This window comes from Amphiprion ocellaris, chromosome 7, assembly GCF_022539595.1.
Source record: "Amphiprion ocellaris isolate individual 3 ecotype Okinawa chromosome 7, ASM2253959v1, whole genome shotgun sequence".
NCBI classification, from domain to species: Eukaryota; Metazoa; Chordata; class Actinopteri; family Pomacentridae; genus Amphiprion; species Amphiprion ocellaris.
The window spans coordinates 26,515,188-26,537,326 of NC_072772.1; the positions used below are offsets into that span (position 1 = coordinate 26,515,188).

Here is a 22,139-nt window from a genome sequence, read left to right on the forward strand (position 1 = left end):
CAGTGAGATCTGATACTGCTGTTCTGAGTTGATGACCAGATTGTCACCACCATTTTTTCTACTTCTATCTGGAACACAGTCCACACTTTGTCCACAAAACAATTTAAAAAGTTCATTAAAACAACACACCCAATTGCAGCATCTGGACCATGGTTTTCATGTAGCAAGAAAAATGATGCTGGATTAGGTATTTTGTAAATATGTATTGCATTTTTGTGTGAATGGCTTCTTTCTAAACATAAGTGGCTGTTCATCTATTATCTACTTAGCTTATCTCCCTGTCTGGCTTAAAGACAATTACTTTATTTTTTTCCCCCTTTTTATCTGTAGAAGATAGTAACTCTAACTTGTCCTCCTTCTGTCATTTTCACAGCCATAGCTTCTGTTGATATATAAAGCTACTTTTCTAATTATGCTATCAAAAGATATATTTAAAAGCAAAACTAGTGACACTGCAAAAATTTTTTTGCATGTTAAATGCAATATAAATTTGTGATCTAAATAAGAATCTAAAGATTTAGTTTGCTGTTGAGTTGAATTTTGTGGGCAGGACCTTCGTCAATAGATGAAAGACATGGTTCTACTGAACCGTCTTGATCAGTACAACAGCTTGGCAACATCTACAGTCAGTACAGTTAGTATTGATTGTAATGATGCGGACTGCAATTTTATTGGTCACCGTGACATAGAATTTGATGTTTGCTAGAAACCTTTGTTTTAGTTGAACTAGAGCGCTCTTAATTGTGGTTAATTGGTTGATGGTGATTTTTATCAGCCAAAGAGGCTGAAAACAATCAGATTACACATCATAAAGGTGATTCTAAAAAAAATTATGATTTCATTTAAACAGTAAACTTATATATTTTTAATTCATTACATCCAATACAGCCATCATTCAAGAGAAATATTTAAGGTTTTTTAGTCTTTTGATGATTAGTATCTCATTTTAAAAAATATTTCCTAAGGCCAATCAAAAAATGATTTATAATACAGAAATGTCCAACTTCTGAAAGTATGTTCATTTATACACTCAGTACTTGGTTGAGGCTCCTTTACCACACAATACTGCATGAATGCAGCATGGCATGGAGGTGATCAGCTTGTGGCACTGCTGACATGTTACTGAAGCCCAGTTCACTTGATAGCAGCCTTCAGCTCGTCTGTATTGTTGGGTTGAGTGTTTCTCAACTTCATCTTAACATTAACCCATATTGGGTTACGTTGGGTACAAGTCAGGTGAGTTGGCTTGTAATCAAGCACAGTAACATCTAAGTCAACAAAAATCATTTGGTAGTAGTTTTGGTTCTGTGGCAGGTGCTAAGTCCTATTAAACAAATAGGATATGTAACACTGGTCAAAGAACAATTATCGAAACTGCAGACGCTGTAGATGCATATAAACTGGGAGATACAAACAGCATGCTCCCAATGACAGCAACTTTTGGCATTGAATCACTTTTTGCCAATATTCCAGTATTCACTGAATACCTCTAGAGTGTTGTTTTTTGGTTTGGTTTTTGAGCAGTGAGGTTAGGTTTTTGGGACAACAAACTAATGTACTGTGGGCTTTCGCTATCCTGATATTTTGTATAGCTATTGGGGTTTTGGAATAATGGTCCTTCAGAACAATGGAAGTCCCTTGACAAGCAAGTGACCAATTAATGCTTACTTTGCAAAATGTCTTTGAGTGTCTTGAAAAGTGTTATATAAGTATTATGTATGTAATTTTATGAGCCAAGCTAGCAGCTGCAGGCTAACAGAATATTTGATATTGTATTTTTTAACCAAATACATCACAGATTATTAAACAAAAAAAATTATACCTAATTTTGTTACTACTAACTCTACCTCACCCTCGTACTGTATCTGTTGCAAAGCTGTCACTCCATTTAGGACTGGCCAGTAGGGACTTTCTTTAATCTTTCAGTGTAGGTTTCGTCCAAAGAGAAAAAGTGTTCTGCAAAGCAAACCTATTTTGTTTGATTGCATGCACCATTCTCATAATAAGATCTTTTCTTAGGAGATAAGGTCTCCATTTTATTTTCTTTTGCTTTTGTGAATGTGATGCACTTCCACACATATTTAACAACTGCATTTACCACTTCTATTTTACAGGAAACATTTTACATCCTAACAGGGAATGAATGACAGCATTGAGGAACTACTGGACAAAAATGTGAATTTTGCATTAACAGTAAAGTGGGATGCATTCCAACCAAACCCCAGAGTATAAAATTGTGTTATTTATATTTATGGCCTAAAGCAGCTGGAGAACTGAACATTGCTTTCTTACTCTGGCCTCTAATATTAAGTTCTAGCAAAAATTAAGCATATGTATCTGCCCCATTACACATAAAAACTTCATGAAGGGCTTAATCTAACTAAACAACTTCACAGATGGTTTAGTCACCGACTGCCATCTTCACCTCTATGTTTCCAGGGTCCTACAATCCATGTAGTTTTCTGTTCCCAAAAACTGCTGTATGGCTGTCACTGGCCACGTGTACATGAGACCTTTAATTCCTCTTTAATTCGGTATTAAAGTTAATTCCGCTTTAAAATTCAATTTCAATTAAATTTTATTTATATAGTGCCAATTACAGTCAAACTGTCTCGAGACAGTTTACAGAACCCATATGCCTGACCCCCAGAGCAAGCCAATCCCTGTCCAATCAGAATCCTTTCCAAAGCTTAACCTTCCATTAAAGCGGAATTAAGGAAGGGGATAAACGTGCGGTCCATGTAAACCTTAATTCAGAATTAATATTTCAATGTAAACGCGAAGCACAAAACTTTAATTACGACTGAGTTAATTCCAAATTAATAATTCCGAATTAAAAAATTTCATGTAAACGTGGCCAATGTCATAGATTTACACTGAGAATTAAGAATATAGGATCTTGGGTAAAAAAGGCAGTGGGAACATAAACACTGTGCAGCATCTAAGCTGCTTTCTTGAGTTATCAATCTCATACTCATGTCTGATGACCAGTAAGCTTCTATGCTGATGAATACAGCTATCTATAGCTTAACAGCTCGTGTGTCACATGTGAATTACACATGTAGCCACAACCCAGAGCATATTTTCAGGCCTCAAGTCAATTTTTCTTCATTTTATGTGTCTAATTATGGTAAGTACACATAGTAATTACAGTTATGTATTGGGCTTTAAGCACTTTGGGTGACGTACGTTTGAAAATCTGAATACCTCCTGTGTAGACACACTGACAGAGCAATTGCTGTTGCTGCTGCAGCTAAACATGCAGGTCACACTGTACTTTCTCTGAAGACACGGTGTTAGATTAAGTAAACATTATCATTATCATCAACAGCATCGGTCTAATATCAATAATAATAATAGTAATAAAAACAGTAATAGTAATACACAAGCAGGCAACTATTGCAACCATTCATACAATGTTATAAATACATAACGTGTAACACCAGTTTGAATATCTCAGTTATTTACAACAATTATTGCATAACAGTGTTTAGTAGAAGTTAAACTCCATTTTAACTGCCTGGTAACTTTATATATTCAAATCTAGCTATATTTATAATGATGTTTTCATTTCCCTAAAAGACTGATTGAATACAAAAAATGGAAGTACTCAATAACAAGTAGCTAATGATTTTATCATTCTTCTTCCTTTTAAACATACAAATATAACAACATTTGCTAAAAACATTGGCATGGTGATGCAGTGGCTAGCACTGTCACCCCACAGCTAGAAGGTCATGGCTTCCTCCCACAGTCCAAAGACATGCTGAGTTAACTGGTGATCCTAAATTGTCTGTAGGTGTGAATGTGAGTGTGATTGTTTGTCTGTATGTGTAGCCCTGTGACAGACTGGTAACCTGTCCAGGGTGAACCTTGCATTCAACCGAAGTCAGCTGGAATAGACACTCCAGAGAATTAAGCAGTGTATAGAAATAGATGGATAGATGAATGGAAATTTGTTTTATTACTATATGAACCAATGTGTAATATAGCCAGTGGTTAATATAACCATTGGTCCATATAATAACCAATGGTTTGGAGTTTACACATGTGGACAAAATTGTTGGTACCCTTTGGTTAACAAAAGAAAAACCCACAATGGTCACAGAAATAATTTGAATCTGACAAAATAATAAAAATTCTATGAAAATGAACCAATGAAAATCAGACATTGCTTTTGAACCGTGGTTCAACAAAATCATTTTAAAAAATAAAATGAAACAGGCCTGGACAAAAATTATGGTACCCTTAATATTTTGTTGCACAACCTTTTGAGGCAATCACTGCAATCAAACGATTTCTGTAACTGTCAATGAAACTTCTGCACCTCTCAGCAGGTATTCTGGTCCACTCCTCATGAGCAGACTGCTCCAGTTGTCTCAGGTTTGAAGGGTTCCTTCTCCACACAGCATGTTTCAGCTCTTTTCACAGATGTTCAATAGGATTTAGATCAGGGCTCATAGAAGGCCACTTGAGAATAGCCCAATGTTGGCTGTTTCTAGCTGTGTGTTTTGGCTCATTATCCTGTTGCAAGACCCATGACCTGGCAGCACATTTCTCTCTCGAATACCTTGATAGTCATGAGATTTCATTGTACCCTGCGCAGATTCAAGACACCCTGTGCCAGATGCAGCAAAGGAGCCCCAGAACATAACAGAGCCTCATCTATGTTTCACAGTAGGGACAGTGTTCTTTTCTTGATATGCTTCATTTTTGCGTCTGTGAACCTATGTTCACAGCTGATGTGCCAAAAAGTTCCAGTTTTGTCTCGTCTGTCCATAGGACATTCTCCCAGAAGCTTTGTGGCTTGTCAACATGCAGTTTGGCAAATTCCAGTCTGGCTATTTTCTGATTTGTTTTCAACAATGGTGTCCTCCTTGGTCGTCTCCCATGAAGTCCACTTTGGCTCAAACAACGACGGATGGTGCGAGCTGACACTGATGTACCTTGACCTTGGAGTTCACCTTTCATGTCTTTAGAGGTTGTTCTGGGCTCTTTTGTTACCATTTGTATTATCCGTCTCTTCCATTTGTCATCAATATTCCTCCTGCAGCCACGTCCAGGGAGGTTGGCTACAGTCCCATGGATCTTAAATTTCTGAATAATATGTGCAACTGTAGTCACAGGAACATCAAGCTGCTTGGAGATGGTCTTATAGCCTTTACCTTTAACATGCTTGTCTATAATTTTCTTTCTAATCTCCTGAGACAACGCTCTCCTTCACTTCCTCTGGTCCATGTTTAGTGTGGTACACACCATGTCACCAAACAGCACAGTGACTACTGGAACCCTATAAATAGGCAGACTGACTGATTACAAGTTTGTAGACACCTGTGATGCTAATTAGAGGACACACCTTGATTGAACATGTCCCTATGGTCACATTATTTTCAGTCTTTTCTAGGGGTACCATCATTTTTGTCCAGGCCTGTTTCATGATTTTATTTTTTTAAATAATTCTGTTGAACCACGGTTTAAAAGCAATGTCTGATTTTCATTGGTTAATTTTAAGATAGAGATCAAGATAAAGAGACTTTATTGTCATTGTGGAGAAGTATAACAAAATGTGTTTGGAAGAACATGACAAATAGCAGCAGTGCAAATAAGAATAAATATAGATAAAAAAAACTCTTAAAAAAATAAAAATAATAAATAAAAAGAATCAAACAAAGTACTATTTACAAAGTAAAGTGGTCAAGTGAATTGCAGGACTGAGAATATAAAATAGTGCAAATAGTGGAAGTACAGCACTAAGGTAAGGTTGTTATTGCATAGATGGCATGACAGTACTAAGTAGAGTTCTTATTGCACAGATGAGCTGGGAGGGGGAATGACTGGGTGGTGGGGCAATGGGTGGTGGGTGTGATGGCGGCAACAGCTCTGGGGAAGAAGCTGTTCCGCAGTCTGCTTGTTCTTGTTTTTAATGTCCGGAATCTTTTCCCTGATGGAAGGGGGACAAACACTCTGTGTCCAGGATGTGTGGGATCTCTGGCGATGCTGCTGGCCTTTTTCCTCAGCCGGCTAGCATAGACAGAGTCCAGGCTGTGAAGCTGTGCACCCACAATCCACTGTGCAGTTTTTATGACACGGGCCAAGCCCCTTCTGTTTCCAGCGGTGCAGGTGGGAAACCAGACTGTGCTGCAGTAGCACAGAATGCTCTCAAACGGGGGTGGGGGGGTTTCCTGGCTTTCCTGAAGTCCACAATGATCTCTTCTGTTTTGGTGATATTCATCACCAGGTCACTTTCAGAGCACCAGCTGACCAGGCGCTGGACCTCCTCCCTGTAGTGGGTCTCGTTGTCAGATATTAATCCCACTATGGTGGTGTCATCAGCAAACTTTACAATCGTGTTGGGGGGGTGGATGGGGGTACAGTCATGTGTGAAAAGGGTGAAGAGGGCCAGGCTGAGGACACAGCCCTGAGGTGCACCTATCCTCAATGTGAGTGTGGATGATGTCAGTTCTCCTACTCTGACACTCTGTGGCCTGCCAGTAAGAAAGCTGTGGATCCAGGAGCAGAGTGTGGTGTCTAGTCCCAGATGGCCAAATTAAGTTATCAGTTTATGGGGGGAGATAGTGATGAATGCTGATGTAAAATCGACATTCTAACATAGGTGTTGGGGCCCTCTAGGTGGGACAGGGTTGTGTGCAGTGCAGTTGAGATGGTGTCTTCCGTTGATTTGTTTGCTCTATAAGCAAACTGGTTGCTGTCCAGATCAGCAGGAAGGCTGTCCTTGATGCAGGACCAGCCTCTCAAATCACTTCATTATTATTGGTGTCAAGGCAACCGGGCGGTAGTCATTCAGGCATTTCACTGCCTGTTTCTTGGGCACAGGCACTCTGGTGGTGGACTTAAGGCATGTGGTGACTACAGCCTGCTGTAAGGACCGGTTGAAAATGTCCGTAAACACACCTGCTAGCTGGTTTGCACATGCTTCCAGGGCCCGGCCCGGCACCCCGTCTGGTCCTGCTGCCTTGGTGATATTGATTTTCTTCATCGTTGACCTAAGCTGATGTTGTTGCAGGACTCGGGTGGACACCTGGTTGGTTAGTGCTATGGGCGAGGCTGGTACATCGGTGGAGGGGGTGTCAAAACACACGAAAAATGCATTGAGGGCATCTGGAAGCATGGCGTCGCTGCTGCTTGGTGGTGCGCGGCTCTTGTAGTCAGTTATGGCCTTGATGCCTCTCCATATGCTGCGTGAGTCGTTGGTCTTAAAGTGGCCCTCAGTGTGGTGCTGGTATTTGTGCTTGGCCTCTCTGATGCCCCTCTTCAGCTCTCTGCGGGCGTGGCTGTAGGCCAACCTATCTCCTGATTTAAAGACAGCGTCCCATGCCCTGAGCAGAGACTGCACATCACTCTCCAGCCATGGCTTCTGGTTGGGGAATACTCTGATGGTCTTGGTGGGTAACACATTTTCAGTGCAAAAGGCTATGTCGGCTAGAACAGAGGTGGTGTATTCCTCAAAGTCTGTGTCCTGGGTAAACAACTCCCAGTCTGTACTTTCAAAACAATCCTGTAGCCTTGAAGTTGATTCATCATTCCAGACTTGGATAGTTTTAACAGCTGGTTTCGTTCTACAGATCATGGGTCTGTAGGATGGAATCATATGCAGAAAGATATGATTGGATAGTCCAACGTGTGGAGATGGAGCAGCCCTGTATTCTCCAGGGATGTTGGTATAAACCTGATCAAGAATGTTGTCCTTTCTGGTTTGGAAATGCACATTAGCATGTAACTTAGGCAGCACAGTCTTCAATTCAACATGATTAAAGTCTCCTGCCACGATCACAGCTCCCTCTGGATGTGCATTCAGCTGGCTACTGATGGCATCATGTAGCTGCTCCAGTGCTAGCCTAGCATTAGTCTGTGGCGGGATGTAAACAGCCGTGATTAAAATGGCAGTGAGCTCTCTCGGGAGATAAAAAGGTCTACATTTCAAAGCCAGATACTCAATATCGGGACAGCAGTGCGTCTTAATAATGTCCGCAGATGTGCACCAGGTGTTATTAATATAGATACACACTCCCCCATCTCTGAGTTTGCCGGAGTCAGCGGTCCTGTCGGCTCGATAAACAGAGTGGCCTGCTAGTTCAATGGCTGCGTTGGAAACGGTGTTGTCGAGCCAGGTCTCTGTTATTACTGTCACACAGCTCTCCATGCCATGGGAGGTTATCCTTAGTCGTATCTCGTCCAGTTTGTTGACAAGAGACTGGGCGTTGGAAAAGAAGAGGCTCAGTAAAGCTGGTCTGTCGGGGTTAGCACATAGCCTAGCTTTTACGCCGGCTCTCTTGGCCCGCTTTTGTTTCCTTTCCCTGCGCCACCTCCGCCGTCTCAGATGAGGAAAGATGGCTATTCCACTAACTTTCATTGAATTTTTATTTATTACTTTTGTCAGATTCAAATTATTTCTGTGACCAATGTGCATTTTTCTTTCATTAACCAAGGGGTACCAACAATTGTGTCCATGTGTGTAATTAATAGGAAATCATTTGATTTGAAACTGCATTTGAAATATTCTTGGATCACATGGCCTTTGCCCATAGTCTCCAAAAAGCTAATGTACTGATCCGGTATGGGCTAAAGTAAAAAAAAACAAAAAAAAACAACAAACCTGCTTTCCATCAGGTTAAACGTTCTAATTGTTTTGAAATCACCGACCATAAACCAAGGCTGAGTTCAGTGAAGATGAGTGAGCGAGAATCCTGTCTTACTGTGTATCTTACCTTTGACTACCTGTCAATACACTGAAACTTTCACCTGCAGATGCACAAATTAGCAAAAATGTCTGCACAACTGAAATCTTTCCATAGTGGGACTATAATTCAATTTCAATTCAATTCAATTTTATTCATATGGGGCCTATTACAATTCAGATTGTCTCAATACACTTGACAGAACCCATATGCCATCAGGTTGCTTCATTCTTTATATGAATAATTAAGCGAGTCCAGAAAAACTAAATGGAATGGAATATTTCAAAGGGTAAAAATGGCCAGAGAGTGCTCAGTCGGCAGAATGTCTCAGCTGTAAAGGGACAACCACTAGGCTAAAGCTGCCTAAAATGAAGTGGTGAAAAATACATTACAATACTGCACTATTATGCCAAGACGATAACACTTTCTGACTTATTCTGTAGCCTTTACATTTGACTATTAATACAGCCTAAAGGCTGTGACAAGCTGAAAACTGAAAGACTGGACAAACCAGAGTGATAAAGGCCTCAGATTGGGGCCCAAATCAGTTTATCGGGTTCATTATTGTGATGTTGCAGACTTAAATCTTAAATGTGGCAGGTGTTCTGTAGAATAAATCACATTCTTCTTTTAAATGCAAAACAGAGCAGCTATAAAGCAGCAGTTCACCAATATTACAAAAAGCAGTGGTTTATCTTCAGTGTAGATGGCTATGGTTTGATTTGTCCAGGTGTGTTTCCTTCTCTACATATTCCATCTTCACTACATGGAAGAAATTGAAGACTAAAGCATCAACAAAACTATATCTAATAAAAACTAGGACATTGTTTGAAGAAATGCTGCAGTCATGACTTTTTTATTTTAAAAGAAATTTTTCAGCTATTGAAGCACTACAAATGAATTTCTGCTCACAAGTATTCTGCTGTCCACAGAGTTGTGTTGTTATGGCACAGGCGTAAGTCAAAGAAACAGATATTCCCAAACCTGAACAATCACACCAAAACTATCTGTATTAAAAGGCACATATAGAAGGCAGTCAGAATTAAGCAGAGCTGAAAATTGCTTGTTTGGTCAGTTGGTTATGTTTGTTTGTTTTTGGATTTTTTTTGTTGTACATTGTTATATTTGATATCTAGTTTTACTGTCCTAGGTGTGTGTGCTTAATAAACTATAGTGTTCTACTTTTTAGAAACTGTGTGTGTGCGTGGGAAGACAGAGCCAGGTTGGACTGGCCCCAAAAGCTCAAAACCTTAAAAGAGGATTTCATTAGTCAGAGAACGTAAGCAGGATTTTACACAAATCACTCTAGGAAGTTGGAATGCTTCCTCTTTAATTGCACTGCATTAACATCATTGAAATGTTTTCAAAAAATAAAACACAATGGTTCACAAACTGCGAACCCTGGAGCTCTGTAAATGATTACAGGATTGTTGAATCAACAAGTGGTAAAGGATACATTTCTTCAAAGTAGTCAATGTGTGGAGGTTGTAGTATGTCCAGAGCAGAGAGCACCTAAGGAGAAAGTTCAAGCCAAGATCAGTTGTTTTGCTAATTTAATTTCTATCTAGTTTAATAGCAGGCATCTGTATATGGATATTTACCAATAAACCACAACATTAATATTACTGACAGATGAAGCATCTACAGTAGATATCCATGTGAATTGAACTGTGGAGCCATGAAAGACGGTGGCCTGGTCTGAGGAAAACCTTTTGTGTCACATATTGTGGATGGCCAGGTGCACATGCGTTGTTTAAATTGGAAGGAGATAGCAGTTGATGTGTTCTACTGAGAATACTGAGTCCTGGCATCTATGCGGATGTTACTTTGACACAGGTACAACCCTTCTTGGCAATGGTATTCCCTGATGTCATGACCTCAGTAATGCTTTGAGAAACAAAGTAATGCAGATAGAAACAGTGAAGAGTTCAAGGTATTGACTCAGCCTCAAATTCCCCAGATCTCAGCCTCATCTATCCACTGAGACATGCACTGAAAACGTCCAAGTCCATGGAGGCCTCATCTCATAAATTAACTCAAAGGACCTGGATTTACTGCTAACGCCTTTGTGCCTGACACAATGGGACTCCTTCCGCAGTCTGTGGAGTCTTGCCTGAATGGCTCAGACATGTTTTGGTGGCACGTGGGGAACCTCCACAATGCTAGGCAGGTGGTTTTCATGTTGTGGTTGAGTGTATGTGTTGCAGTTGTGTGAATCTACTCATTTTACCTTTTTAACTTTAGTTTTTGTGTTTGTATCCATGCACTTACATTTTCATGTTTGAAGAAGCACAGCATCTTCAGCTCCCGAAATACCCTCTTGCAAGAAACAAGGTTTTGGAAGACATTGGGCATCTTTTTCAAAGCAACTCGCTTTCCATCTCTGGGGTCTGTCACTGACCTGGGTGAAGAGGACAAACACGTGATTTGGAAAGTTAGTACTTCATATTGCTTTTGTCAGGCTGACACAATAACTATCATAAAACAGAAATTGAACAATTCAGATGCAGATTAACAAGTCCCGTGGAAGCAAAGTGGCCCCAAACCATCACACTACACCACCATGTTTCACTGTTGGTACCATGTTCTTCTTGTGTAATGCAGTATTAGCTTTTCACCAGATGTAACAGGACCCATGTCTTCTACCTTTGACTAATCAGTCTACAGGATGTTATCCCAACAGTCCTGGGGCTCATCCAGACATTTTTTTGCAAATGCCAGATGAACCTTTTTGTTCAGGAGTGGTTTGTGCCTTGCACTGCTGCTATGGGTGCCATTTTTGCCCACTGTCTTCCTTATAACAATAGTAATAATAATAATAATGATAATACATGTTATTTATAGGGGCCTTTCAAAACATTCACGGTCACCATACAAAGTAAATAAAAAATAAACTTATTATGGAATCATGTAGACAGACCTCAACTGAAGCAAGTGAGGTGCTGCTGTTCTTTTGATGTTCATCTGCATTATTTTGTAACCTCCTGGATAAAATATCAACATGCGCTTGGAGAAATTTTAGTACGCTGGCCACTCCTGGGAAGTTTTACCACTACTGTATGTTTTCTCTATTTGTGGAAAATGTCTCTCACTGTGGTTCTATGTATCCCCAAGTGCTGTTGCAAAACCATCAAGCGCTACGACCAAACTGGCTCCCATGAGGACCACCCCAGGAAAGGAAAACCAAGAATAACCTCTGCTGCTGAGGATAAGTTCATCCAAGTCACCAGCCTCAGAAATGGCAAGTTAACAGCAGCTCAGATTAGAGCCCAGATAAATGCCACACAGAGTTCTAGTAGCAGACACATCTCTACATCAACTGTTCAGAGGAGACTGAACCAATCAGGTCTTTATGGTCAAATAGCTGCTAAGAAACCACTACTAAGGAAAAGCAACAAGCAGAAGAGATTTGTTTGGGTCAAGAAATACAAGGAATGGACATTAGACCAGTGGAAATATGTGCTTTGGTCTGATGAGTTCAAATCTGAGATCTTTGGTTCCACCTGCTGTGTCTTTGCGCAGAAAAGGTGATCCGTTCACCTTTTCTCTGCATGCATGGTTCTGACCGTGAAGCATGGAGGAGGAGGTGTGATGGTGTGGGGGTGTTTTCCTGGTGACATTGCTGAGAATTTATTAAAAACTGAAGGGACACTGAATCAGCATGGCTACCACAGCATCCTGCAGTGACATGACATCCTATCCGGTTTGCATTTAGTTAGACCATCATTTATTTTTCACCAGGACAATGACCCCAAACACACCTCCAGGCTGTAGGGATATCTGACCAAGAAGGAGATGATGGAGTGCTGCGTCAGATGACCTGGCCTCCACAGTCACCTGACCTAAACCCAATCCCAATGGTTTGGGATGAGATGGACTGCGGAGTGAAGGCAAACAGGCCAACAAGTGCTCAGCATCTCTGGGAACTCCTTCAAGACTGTTGGAAAACCATTCCAGGAGACCACCGCATGTAGCTCACTGAGAGAATGCCTAGAGTGTGCAAAGCAGTAATGAAAGCAAAGAGTGGCTCCTTTGAAGAATCTAAAATATAAAACATGTTCTGACTTATTTCACACTTTTTCTCACTTTGTTTTTGGTTTCCTACATAATTTCATATGTGTTCATTCATAGTTTTGATGCCTTCAGTGAGAATCTACAATGTAAATATTTATGAAAATAAAGAAAAACTATTAAATGAGAAGGTGTATCCAAACTTCTGACTGGTAGTTTGTGTATATATATACACACATGGACAAAATTGTTGGTACCCCTCGGTTAATGAAAGAAAAACCCACAATGGTCAGAAATAATTTTAATCTGACAAAATAATAAAAATGCTATGAAAATGAACCAATGAAAATCAGACATTGCTTTTGAACCGTGGTTCAACAGAATTATTATAAAAAATAAACTCATGGAACAGGCCTGGACAAAAATGATGGTACCCTTAATATTGCCTTTTGAGGCAATCAAGCGATTTCTGTAACTGTCAATGAGATTTCTGCACCTCTCAGCAGGTAATCTGGTCCACTCCTCATGAGCACACTGCTCCAGTTGTCTCAGGTTTGAAGGGTGCCTTCTCCAGATTGCGTGTTTTAGCTCTTTCCACAGATGTTCAATAGGATTTAGATCAGGGCTCATAGAAGGCCACTTGAGAATAGTCCAATGTTGGCTGTTTCTAGCTGTGTGTTTTGGCTCATTATCCTGTTGCAAGACCCATGACCTGGCAGCACATTTCTCTCTCGAATACCTTGATAGTCATGAGATTTCATTGTACCCTGCACAGATTCAAGACACTTTGTGCCAGATACAGCAAAGCAGCCCCAGAATATAACACAGCTTCCTCCACATTTCACAGTAGGGACAGTGTTCTTTTCTTGATATGCTTCATTTTTGCGTCTGTGAACATAGAGCTGATGTGCCTTGCCAAAAAGTTCCAGTTTTGTCTCGTCTGTCCATAGGACATTCTCCCAGAAGCTTTGTGGCTTGTCAACATGCAGTTTGGCAAATTCCAGTCTGGCTTTTTTATGATTTGTTTTCAACAATGGTGTCCTCCTTGGTCATCTCCCATGAAGTCCACTTTGGCTCAAACAACAACAGATGGTGCGATCTGACACTGATGTACCTTGACCTTGGAGTTCACCTTTCATGTCTTTAGAGGTTGTTCTGGGCTCTTTTGTTACCATTTGTATTATCCGTCTCTTCCATTTGTCATCAATTTTCCTCCTGTGGCCACGTCCAGGGAGGTTGGCTACAGTCCCATGGATCTTAAATTTCTGAATAATATGTGCAACTGTAGTCACAGGAACATCAAGCTGCTTGGAGATGGTCTTATAGCCTTTACCTTTAACATGCTTGTCTATAATTTTCTTTCTAATCTCCTGAGACAACTCTCTCCTTCACTTCCTCTGGTCCATGTTTAGTGTGGTACACACCATGTCACCAAACAACACAGCGACTACTGGAACCCTATAAATAGGCAGACTGACTGATTACAAGTTTGTAGACACCTGTGATGCTAATTAGAGGACACACCTTGATTGAACATGTCCCTATGGTCACATTATTTTCAGTCTTTTCTAGGGGTACCATCATTTTTGTACAGGCCTGTTTCATGATTTTATTTTTTAAAATAATTCTGTTGAACCACGGTTCAAAAGCAATGTCTGATTTTCATTGGTTTATCTTCATATAACTTTTATTTATTATTACTTTTGTCAGATTCAAATTATTTCTATGACCATTGTGGGTTTTTCTTTCATCAACCGAGGAGTACCAACAATTTTGTCCACGTCTGTATATATATATACACACACAAGTTCTGGGCAACGATCAAAATTTTTAATTGCATGATGTTCTGTGATCAATGGCATTGTTATACAAAAAATTAAATAATGAATTCAAAAGTAGTGTATTTCGACCCGTCGGCCATTAAAGCGGATGTCCTCATCTCCTTACGAAACGATATCGCAAGTATTATCAAAGAAGAAGTTAAGGCTGCATTGGCAGAGGATTTTGCAACTTTGAGAAGGGAAATACAAGACACGAAGACGGAGATTAGCCGCAATACCACAGCAATGCGTGCTGAAGTTGACAACGTGAAAGCTAACATGGCCGTTATGGAAGAGGGGTTATCGGCATGGTCTGACAAGGTCGTGACAATGCAACAAACAGTTACCGCGCTGGAAACTCAAGTCTCCATGCTGAAGGAAAAGAACGAGGACTTGGAGGGGAGAATGAGAAGAAGTAACATCAGAATTGTAGGTGTCCCCGAACATCAGGGATCCAGCACACCAGAGACCATCTCCTCCCTCCTCAAAGAAGTGTTTCAGTTGGACAAAAAAATTCGAGTCGACCGCTCTCACCGCAGCCTAACCCAGAGAAAACCTGGGGACAAACCACGGGCTATCATCGCCAGATTGAACAGCGAAGGAGACACCCAGGATATTATTAGGAGAGCTCGTAACAGTGGCGGCCGTCTCCGCTTCAGAGGAAACCCCATCTCAATTTTCCCAGATTATACATCCAGCGTCGTCAAAGCCAGGGCTGCTTTTACTGATGTCAGGAGGGTCCTTCGCAACAGACCGGGAGTCCGCTACGGGATTTTCTTTCCTGCCAGGCTCCGTATCACCTACAACGACATACAGCAGGAGTTTGTGGACGCGACCAAAGCGATGGACTACGTAAACGCAAAGATTCCTCCTTCACCCGAAGACGAGTCTGAGGACTGAAGAGGTAACAACAAGCAACACAGCGAGTAAGAAAGTTTAGTGTCAATACAATGTATATGTGCAGGGGACTGAGCTATAAGCCGTTATTATAGGCCGGCCTATATTTAGCGCATGCAGGAGCTTTCAGACTGGTTTTCTCCCCGCACAAGAGTGTGTGTTATTGACAACTCTGTTGAGTAGTTGTTGTTTTCTTTTTGTTCACACCCCAATGTTCTGTGGGGATCAAAAGCATGAAAGTTTCTTGTTTGGCAAAGTTTATTACAAGACAAACCTATATTTTTACTCATTATACCCTTTCTTTTTTTTTTTTTTTTTTTTTTTTCCATGTGTTTTATTTACAAACATATCTGGCCTACAGTCTCATTCCCTGCCTACTGCCATGAGTTCAAACCTCTTTAATGCATCTCAGCGTTATTAAATATGGGATCACTCAAAGTCATAACTTATAATGTCAAAGGACTCCATAGCCCTGTAAAACGGAAGAAAATTCTGTCCCAGTTAAAGAATGAAAACTGTCACATAGCATATCTTCAAGAGACACACCTGTCAGATGTGGAGCATGACAAATTGAAAAGATCATGGGCAGATCAGGTATTCTACTCTTCACACCCATCAGGTAGGAAAAGAGGCGTTGCTATTTTAATCCATAGACAAGTGAATTTTACTCCAGCCTCTACATTCATAGACCCGAACGGAAGATACATTATGGTTAATGGCTCAGTGGACGGGTTGCAGGTGTCTCTCTTGAACATATATGCCCCTAATACTAGCGAACCGAAATTCATGCACAATATTCTTCACAATGTTCTTCAGCATAGTACAGGTATTTTATTACTTGGAGGGGATTTCAACTGTGTTATATCTCCTCACATGGACAGACAACCAAGCTCGAAAAGTCCACCATCTCCAATGAGCAAGGCTCTTAAACATTTAATTAGTGAATTAGGGTTAGTGGATATTTGGAGAAGCAGGTTCCCCAGAACTAGAGACTTTACATTCTACTCACACAGGCACGATTCCTACTCAAGAATAGACATTTTCTTTACGCCTAAAATTGACGAACATAGAATAGAGGACATTGAAATTTTACCAATAACCTTATCTGACCATGCCCCATTAAAACTATCATGGGATTTAGGACAAACACCAAAGAAAAAACACTGGAGGCTCAACACTTCTCTTCTAAACGATACAGAATTTTGTGATTTTATAAACTCAGAATTAGATGTGTATTTAGAACTAAACAATACTCCTGAGATGTCGCCGCTGATTCTCTGGGACTGTGCCAAGGCTTTTATTAGAGGCCGCATTATTGCATTTGCTAGTGCCAAAAGGAAAAAAAAGGAAGCTAGATTATGCGAGTTACAAAATAACATAAAACGTCTAGAACAACAACATAAAAAGTCACCAACCACCAAGCTACTAAATGAGATCAAATCTTTGCGCAGAGAACTCGACAATCTAATCACTGAAAAAATTGAAGGCTCCCTAAGATTTACTAAGCAAAAATACTATGAAAACGGTAACAGAGCAAGTAAGCTGCTTGCAATAAGATTAAAGAAACAGCAATCTTCAAACGTGGTCCAAAAACTTAAGTTTGAGAAGCAAACAATAATTAAACCAGATAAAATTGCTGACTGCTTTGCTAGTTACTATAAATCCCTCTATGAAAACACAGACACATGCAAAGATGATAATCTACTAAATAATTTTTTGAAAGATATCAAACTAAAAACTCTTCCCAAAGCAATGGCTAAACAATTAGATGAACCAATAAAAGTTCAGGAAATAATACAGGTAATTTCACAACTCAAAAATAACAAAAGTCCTGGACCGGACGGTTTTATTAATGAATTTTATAAATTATTTAAAGCAAAGGTGACGTCCCTACTGCTAAATGCCTACCATCATGCACTGCAATCAGGCACAATGGCACCCTCCTGGAATGATGCCTCAATCGTTGTGATTCACAAAGAGGGCAAAGACCCATCAAATTGTCAATCATACAGACCGATATCTTTACTTAACACTGACCTCCGCATTCTCACAACAATTCTATCTAAACGCTTGAGCAAAATTATTGAAGAAATAATTAATCCAGACCAAACTGGGTTTATGACTGGAAGATATTATGGGGACAACATTCGGAGATTATTAAATATTATGTCTTACTCCAAACTGGAGAAATTGGAAGCTATGATACTCTCTCTTGATGCCCAAAAGGCATTCGACAGAGTGTCTTGGCAATATTTACATCACACACTTGTTCGATTTCAATTCGGCCCAGAATTTATTAAATGGATCCAAATTTTATATTCTAACCCACTAGCCACAGTGAAGGTAAACGGCACAATGTCTGCGAGATTTTCGTTAGGGCGAGGCTGCAGACAGGGGTGTTCTCTATCGCCTTTGCTCTTCAATTTAAGTATAGAACCTTTGGCACAGTTAATTAGAGATAGTTCTGACATTAAAGGACTCACAATAAACGGGGAACAACATAAAATATCAATATACGCGGATGATGTTCTGTTATATCTTTCAGATCTCAAAATAACAATTCCTCATTTGAAGAACCTAATAAGTCAATATGGATACTTTTCTGGATACAAGGTTAATATAGATAAAACATTAGCTATGGACATTGGAGGCACTATATCACAAACCATAAAAGACGCGAGTGGGTTCAGGTGGCCAAAAGATGGCGTAAAATATCTCGGTATTCAAATACCTCCTTCACATGTGGATCTATATAATGCCAATTATAAGCCCATTATCAGGAAAATAAAACAAGATCTGGAAAGGTGGACGGTCCTGCCTCTGTCACTATTGGGTCGCATAGAGAGTCTGCGAATGAATGTGCTACCTAGACTATTATATCTTTTTCAGATGCTACCTGTCAACATACCAAATTCTACATTTATTGAATTAGACAAGCTTTTTTCAAGCTTCATATGGCAAGGAAAAAGATCAAGAATAAGATTACAAATATTGAAATTACCAAAAAACAAGGGTGGACTTAACGTCCCGAATCTTAAGCACTATTTTTGGGCGGCTCAGATGAGACCCATGTTGGCATGGATGCAGGATTTGTCCGACACACAGTGGCTCAACATTGAAAAAGGCATCTGTGAAAGATCTATAGGAGCTCTCCCTTTTTCTGATGTCCCATTGAATAATTTACGAATGAGTGAATGGACCAAGACAACCCTTAAGATTTGGCGCAAGATAAAACAATCATTGGGTTTACCAAAGGAAATCTCTGCGCTATCAAGTATTTCGTTCCTTCAAGGATTTTCACCCTCCCTCACAGATCCAGGATTTAAACAATGGTCAGTTTATGGAATTAACAAGTTACATCATTTGGTTGAAAATGGTAATTTGAAATCTTTTGAACAACTTAAAGCAGAGTCTCATCTTCCCACCTTCGATTTTTTCAGATATCTCCAGTTGAGAAGCTTCTTAACAAAACATAAAGAATGGAAAAATGTTTTGAAACCGTCATCACTTGAAGAGTTATTGATTAAAATGCAACAAGGAAAGATTACTTCTAAAACTGTTAGCCAATTTTATAAAGTGATGTCAAATCTTAACACCAATAATACATTTCATATAAAGGGAAGGTGGGAGAATGAAACTAATACTGTCTTGTCCAATGAGATATGGGAAGAAATATGTTCTGATGCACACGTGACTTCCAGCTCTGGTTTGTGGAGAGAGTACAAGTGGAAAGTTATTTCCAGATTCTTCAGAACTCCTGAAATCACTGCCAAATACCGCCCTGGAAACCCGGACACGTGCTGGCGAAACTGTGGGACTTATATCGGCACTCATACTCATATATTCTGGACGTGTCCAAATATCAAACTTTTCTGGGATGAAGTTTTTAATACTATAAGTGATGTTTTCCATCATTATTTCACTAAGGAACCCCAGTTAGCAATTTTAGGCATAATCCCAGCTGGTTTTGAAGGAAGGGATAAAAAGTATCTGTTACGAATTCTGCTGGCTGCTGCCCTTAAGTGTATTACAATCAATTGGCTAAAAATGGATCCACCCACGTATAGATTATGGATTGAAAAAGTCAGAGAAATTTATGTCATGGAAAATATCACTTATTCACTAAGACTTCAAAGGGATCTGTTTGTTCAAAGATGGAGACCTATGTATAAATTTATTCTGGAATGAGACTGTATAGTTTTTGCCTATCTTTCTTCTAAATGTAATGTTATTTTGTTTTTATTATTATTATTATTATTATTATTATTATTATTATTATTATTATTTATTTATTTATTTATTTATTAATTTTTTACAAAATATTTTCTTTTGATTTTATTTGATGATTATTTTACGTTATTATTGTTATTTTTGTTTGTTTGTAAACATAAATTCCAATAATTATTTTGGAAACGACAAACTGTCATAACAATAATGTGGCTCAAGTGAATTGTAAAAGGTATGCCTGTGCTATACAAAAACCCAATAAAAACTAAGTTCTAAAAAAAAAAAAAAAGTAGTGTATTTCTCACTATTATTTTCAAAGTACTGCTCTATGAACAAATTTACAGTAACATTTGGTTTGCAAAAACTTTAAACAAAGAAAGTGCTTTTTAGCAGCAGTTTTCCCTGTACACAGTAGCAGTTAAAACATTTCTTGTAAATCTCAACCTACACATTAATGTAATCAAATTAAATAAAACCAAAGCTATTTGCTACTGCAAGGGCATTAACAAGGGCTTTTGGTCTTCCAGACCTCTTCCTGTCAGAGTTTCCCCCAGAGTGCCTTTTGATGGCTTTTTTAACCTCTGGCAGTTCACCACTTATCATTGTACCATTTCAAGGTATTCAGTGGACTTGAACTACTTGAATTTCAATAAAAAACTGTAAAAAATGTTGCACCTCTTAGTGATTAGTTGGAGAATCTTTAAAATCACGAATCCTGGGATCAGAGATCCTCATAAAGAACACAGCAGGCGTAAGAGCATTTCAGCTCTACATACTGTAGCCCTTTTCAGTCTAACCTTCAGTGAACCTTTACAAATAGGATCAGTAAAAGCAAACAGATGGCAGTGAACTCAGTTCCCTGGTTTCCCAGGATTGCACTCCAAACACCACTGCTAAATTTACAGACTCAGTTCAGAGGAACTTAAAGGACCAAACAGCAGTCCTGGTGCTTTGGAATGGTAATGTACAAATGCATCTCAAAAAATTAAGACATTGTGAAAAAGATGTCTTTTTCTTTATCAGTTATTTAAGAAAGGAAAAATTTCATATATTCTAAATTCATTACACACAAAAGGAAATATTTCAATCCTTTTTTTGTTTCAATTTTGATTACAATGGCTAATAGTTCGTGAAAATTTGAATCTTAAAATATAAGAATATTTCATTTTAAGGTTGAGAAAATTACTATTCAAACTGCATAAATATTGTATCTTTCTGTCTAGTTCAGTAGACTAAACCCCAATCATAACATTATCTTCAGAATACTGAAGATTTAAGATATAATCAGTGTCATAAAAGGTATTTAACAGTGTCCTATACACTTCAGAGAACCTTAGTTTCCTTAGCAGATGGAGCTGACTTTGTGTCTTCTTGTACAGGACATCTGTATTCTGTGACCAGTCTGGTTTATTGTTGAGATGAATGCCCAGGTACTTGTACTGTACTCTACATCATAGTACAGAAACAGCTCTGGTGAAAGTCACCAATGATCTTCTAATAGCCTCAGACAGTGGACCAGTTTCTACTTGTTCTGCTGGATCTCAGTGCTGTATTTGATAGTTGATCACAACATCTTATTACAAGGACTGGAACATGTTATTGGGATTAAAGGGACCACATTAAACTGGTTTAAATTTTTATCAGACCCCACACCCATTAGTTAGTAATGGAGTCCCACAGGGTTCTGTGCCAAGACCATTATTATTCACCTTTTACATGCTTCCTTTAGGTAATATTATTAGGAAACACTCCAAAAATTTCCATTGTTATACAGATGAGACCCAGCTAAATTTAACTATGAAGCAAAATGAAACCAATCAGTTAGTCAAACTCCAGGCATGTCTTAAGGACATAAAGGCCTTAAGACATGCCTGGAGTCTTAAGGTATTTTGTTTTCCTAAATTCAGACAAATTTCTGCCTAAATTCACCAAACGTCCCACACCTGATCAGCTTCATTGCTTGTTGATTGTTTCTCTTATAAAGTGGTGAAAATTGATTGAGTTGACCATGTGTAAAATCTTGGGTCATAGGTAACATCAACATCAGTTTCAGTGTTGGTTTGTACTTTGTATGTATTATCTATGTAACTCTTATCATGCATGTATGCCAATGTGTGTTATATGTTTCCATGTTTCCTTGTACCTCCCCTTCTCCCCACCTCCACTTCTCTACCTCGTGTCCTCAACCTGCCGGCCAGCAGGCAGATGAGTCCCCCCCACATAAAGAGCCGGGTTCTGCTCAAGGTTTCTTCCCACTAAAAGAGTTTTTTTCTTGCCACTGTCACCTTAGGGTTTGCTCTGGGGGTTAAGGCATTAAGGCTTAAGGCATGTGGGTCCTGTGAAGTGTCTTGAGACAAATCTGAATTGAAATTGGCACTATATAAATAAAATTTAATTGAAACTGAACTGAATTGAAATATCAGAAATCAGATCGCCCATCCCGGTCACTAATGCTTGTTTATATTACTACATGTTACAGACATTAAAG

At 39.3% G+C, this 22,139-nt stretch overlaps 1 protein-coding gene across 1 annotated transcript in view; it reads right to left on the minus strand.

The window, feature by feature from the left end:
* The window catches only part of nlk2 (nemo-like kinase, type 2), a 73,204-nt gene that overhangs the window by 38,522 nt on the left and 12,543 nt on the right, over window positions 1-22,139 (minus strand). Inside the window, exons 2-3 of the mRNA XM_023266167.3 lie at window positions 10,968-11,097; window positions 10,153-10,208 (exon numbers count right to left, since the gene is read on the minus strand). Coding sequence (XP_023121935.1) covers window positions 10,153-10,208; window positions 10,968-11,097 — 186 coding nt within the window. The remainder of the gene's footprint in view (window positions 1-10,152; window positions 10,209-10,967; window positions 11,098-22,139) is intronic.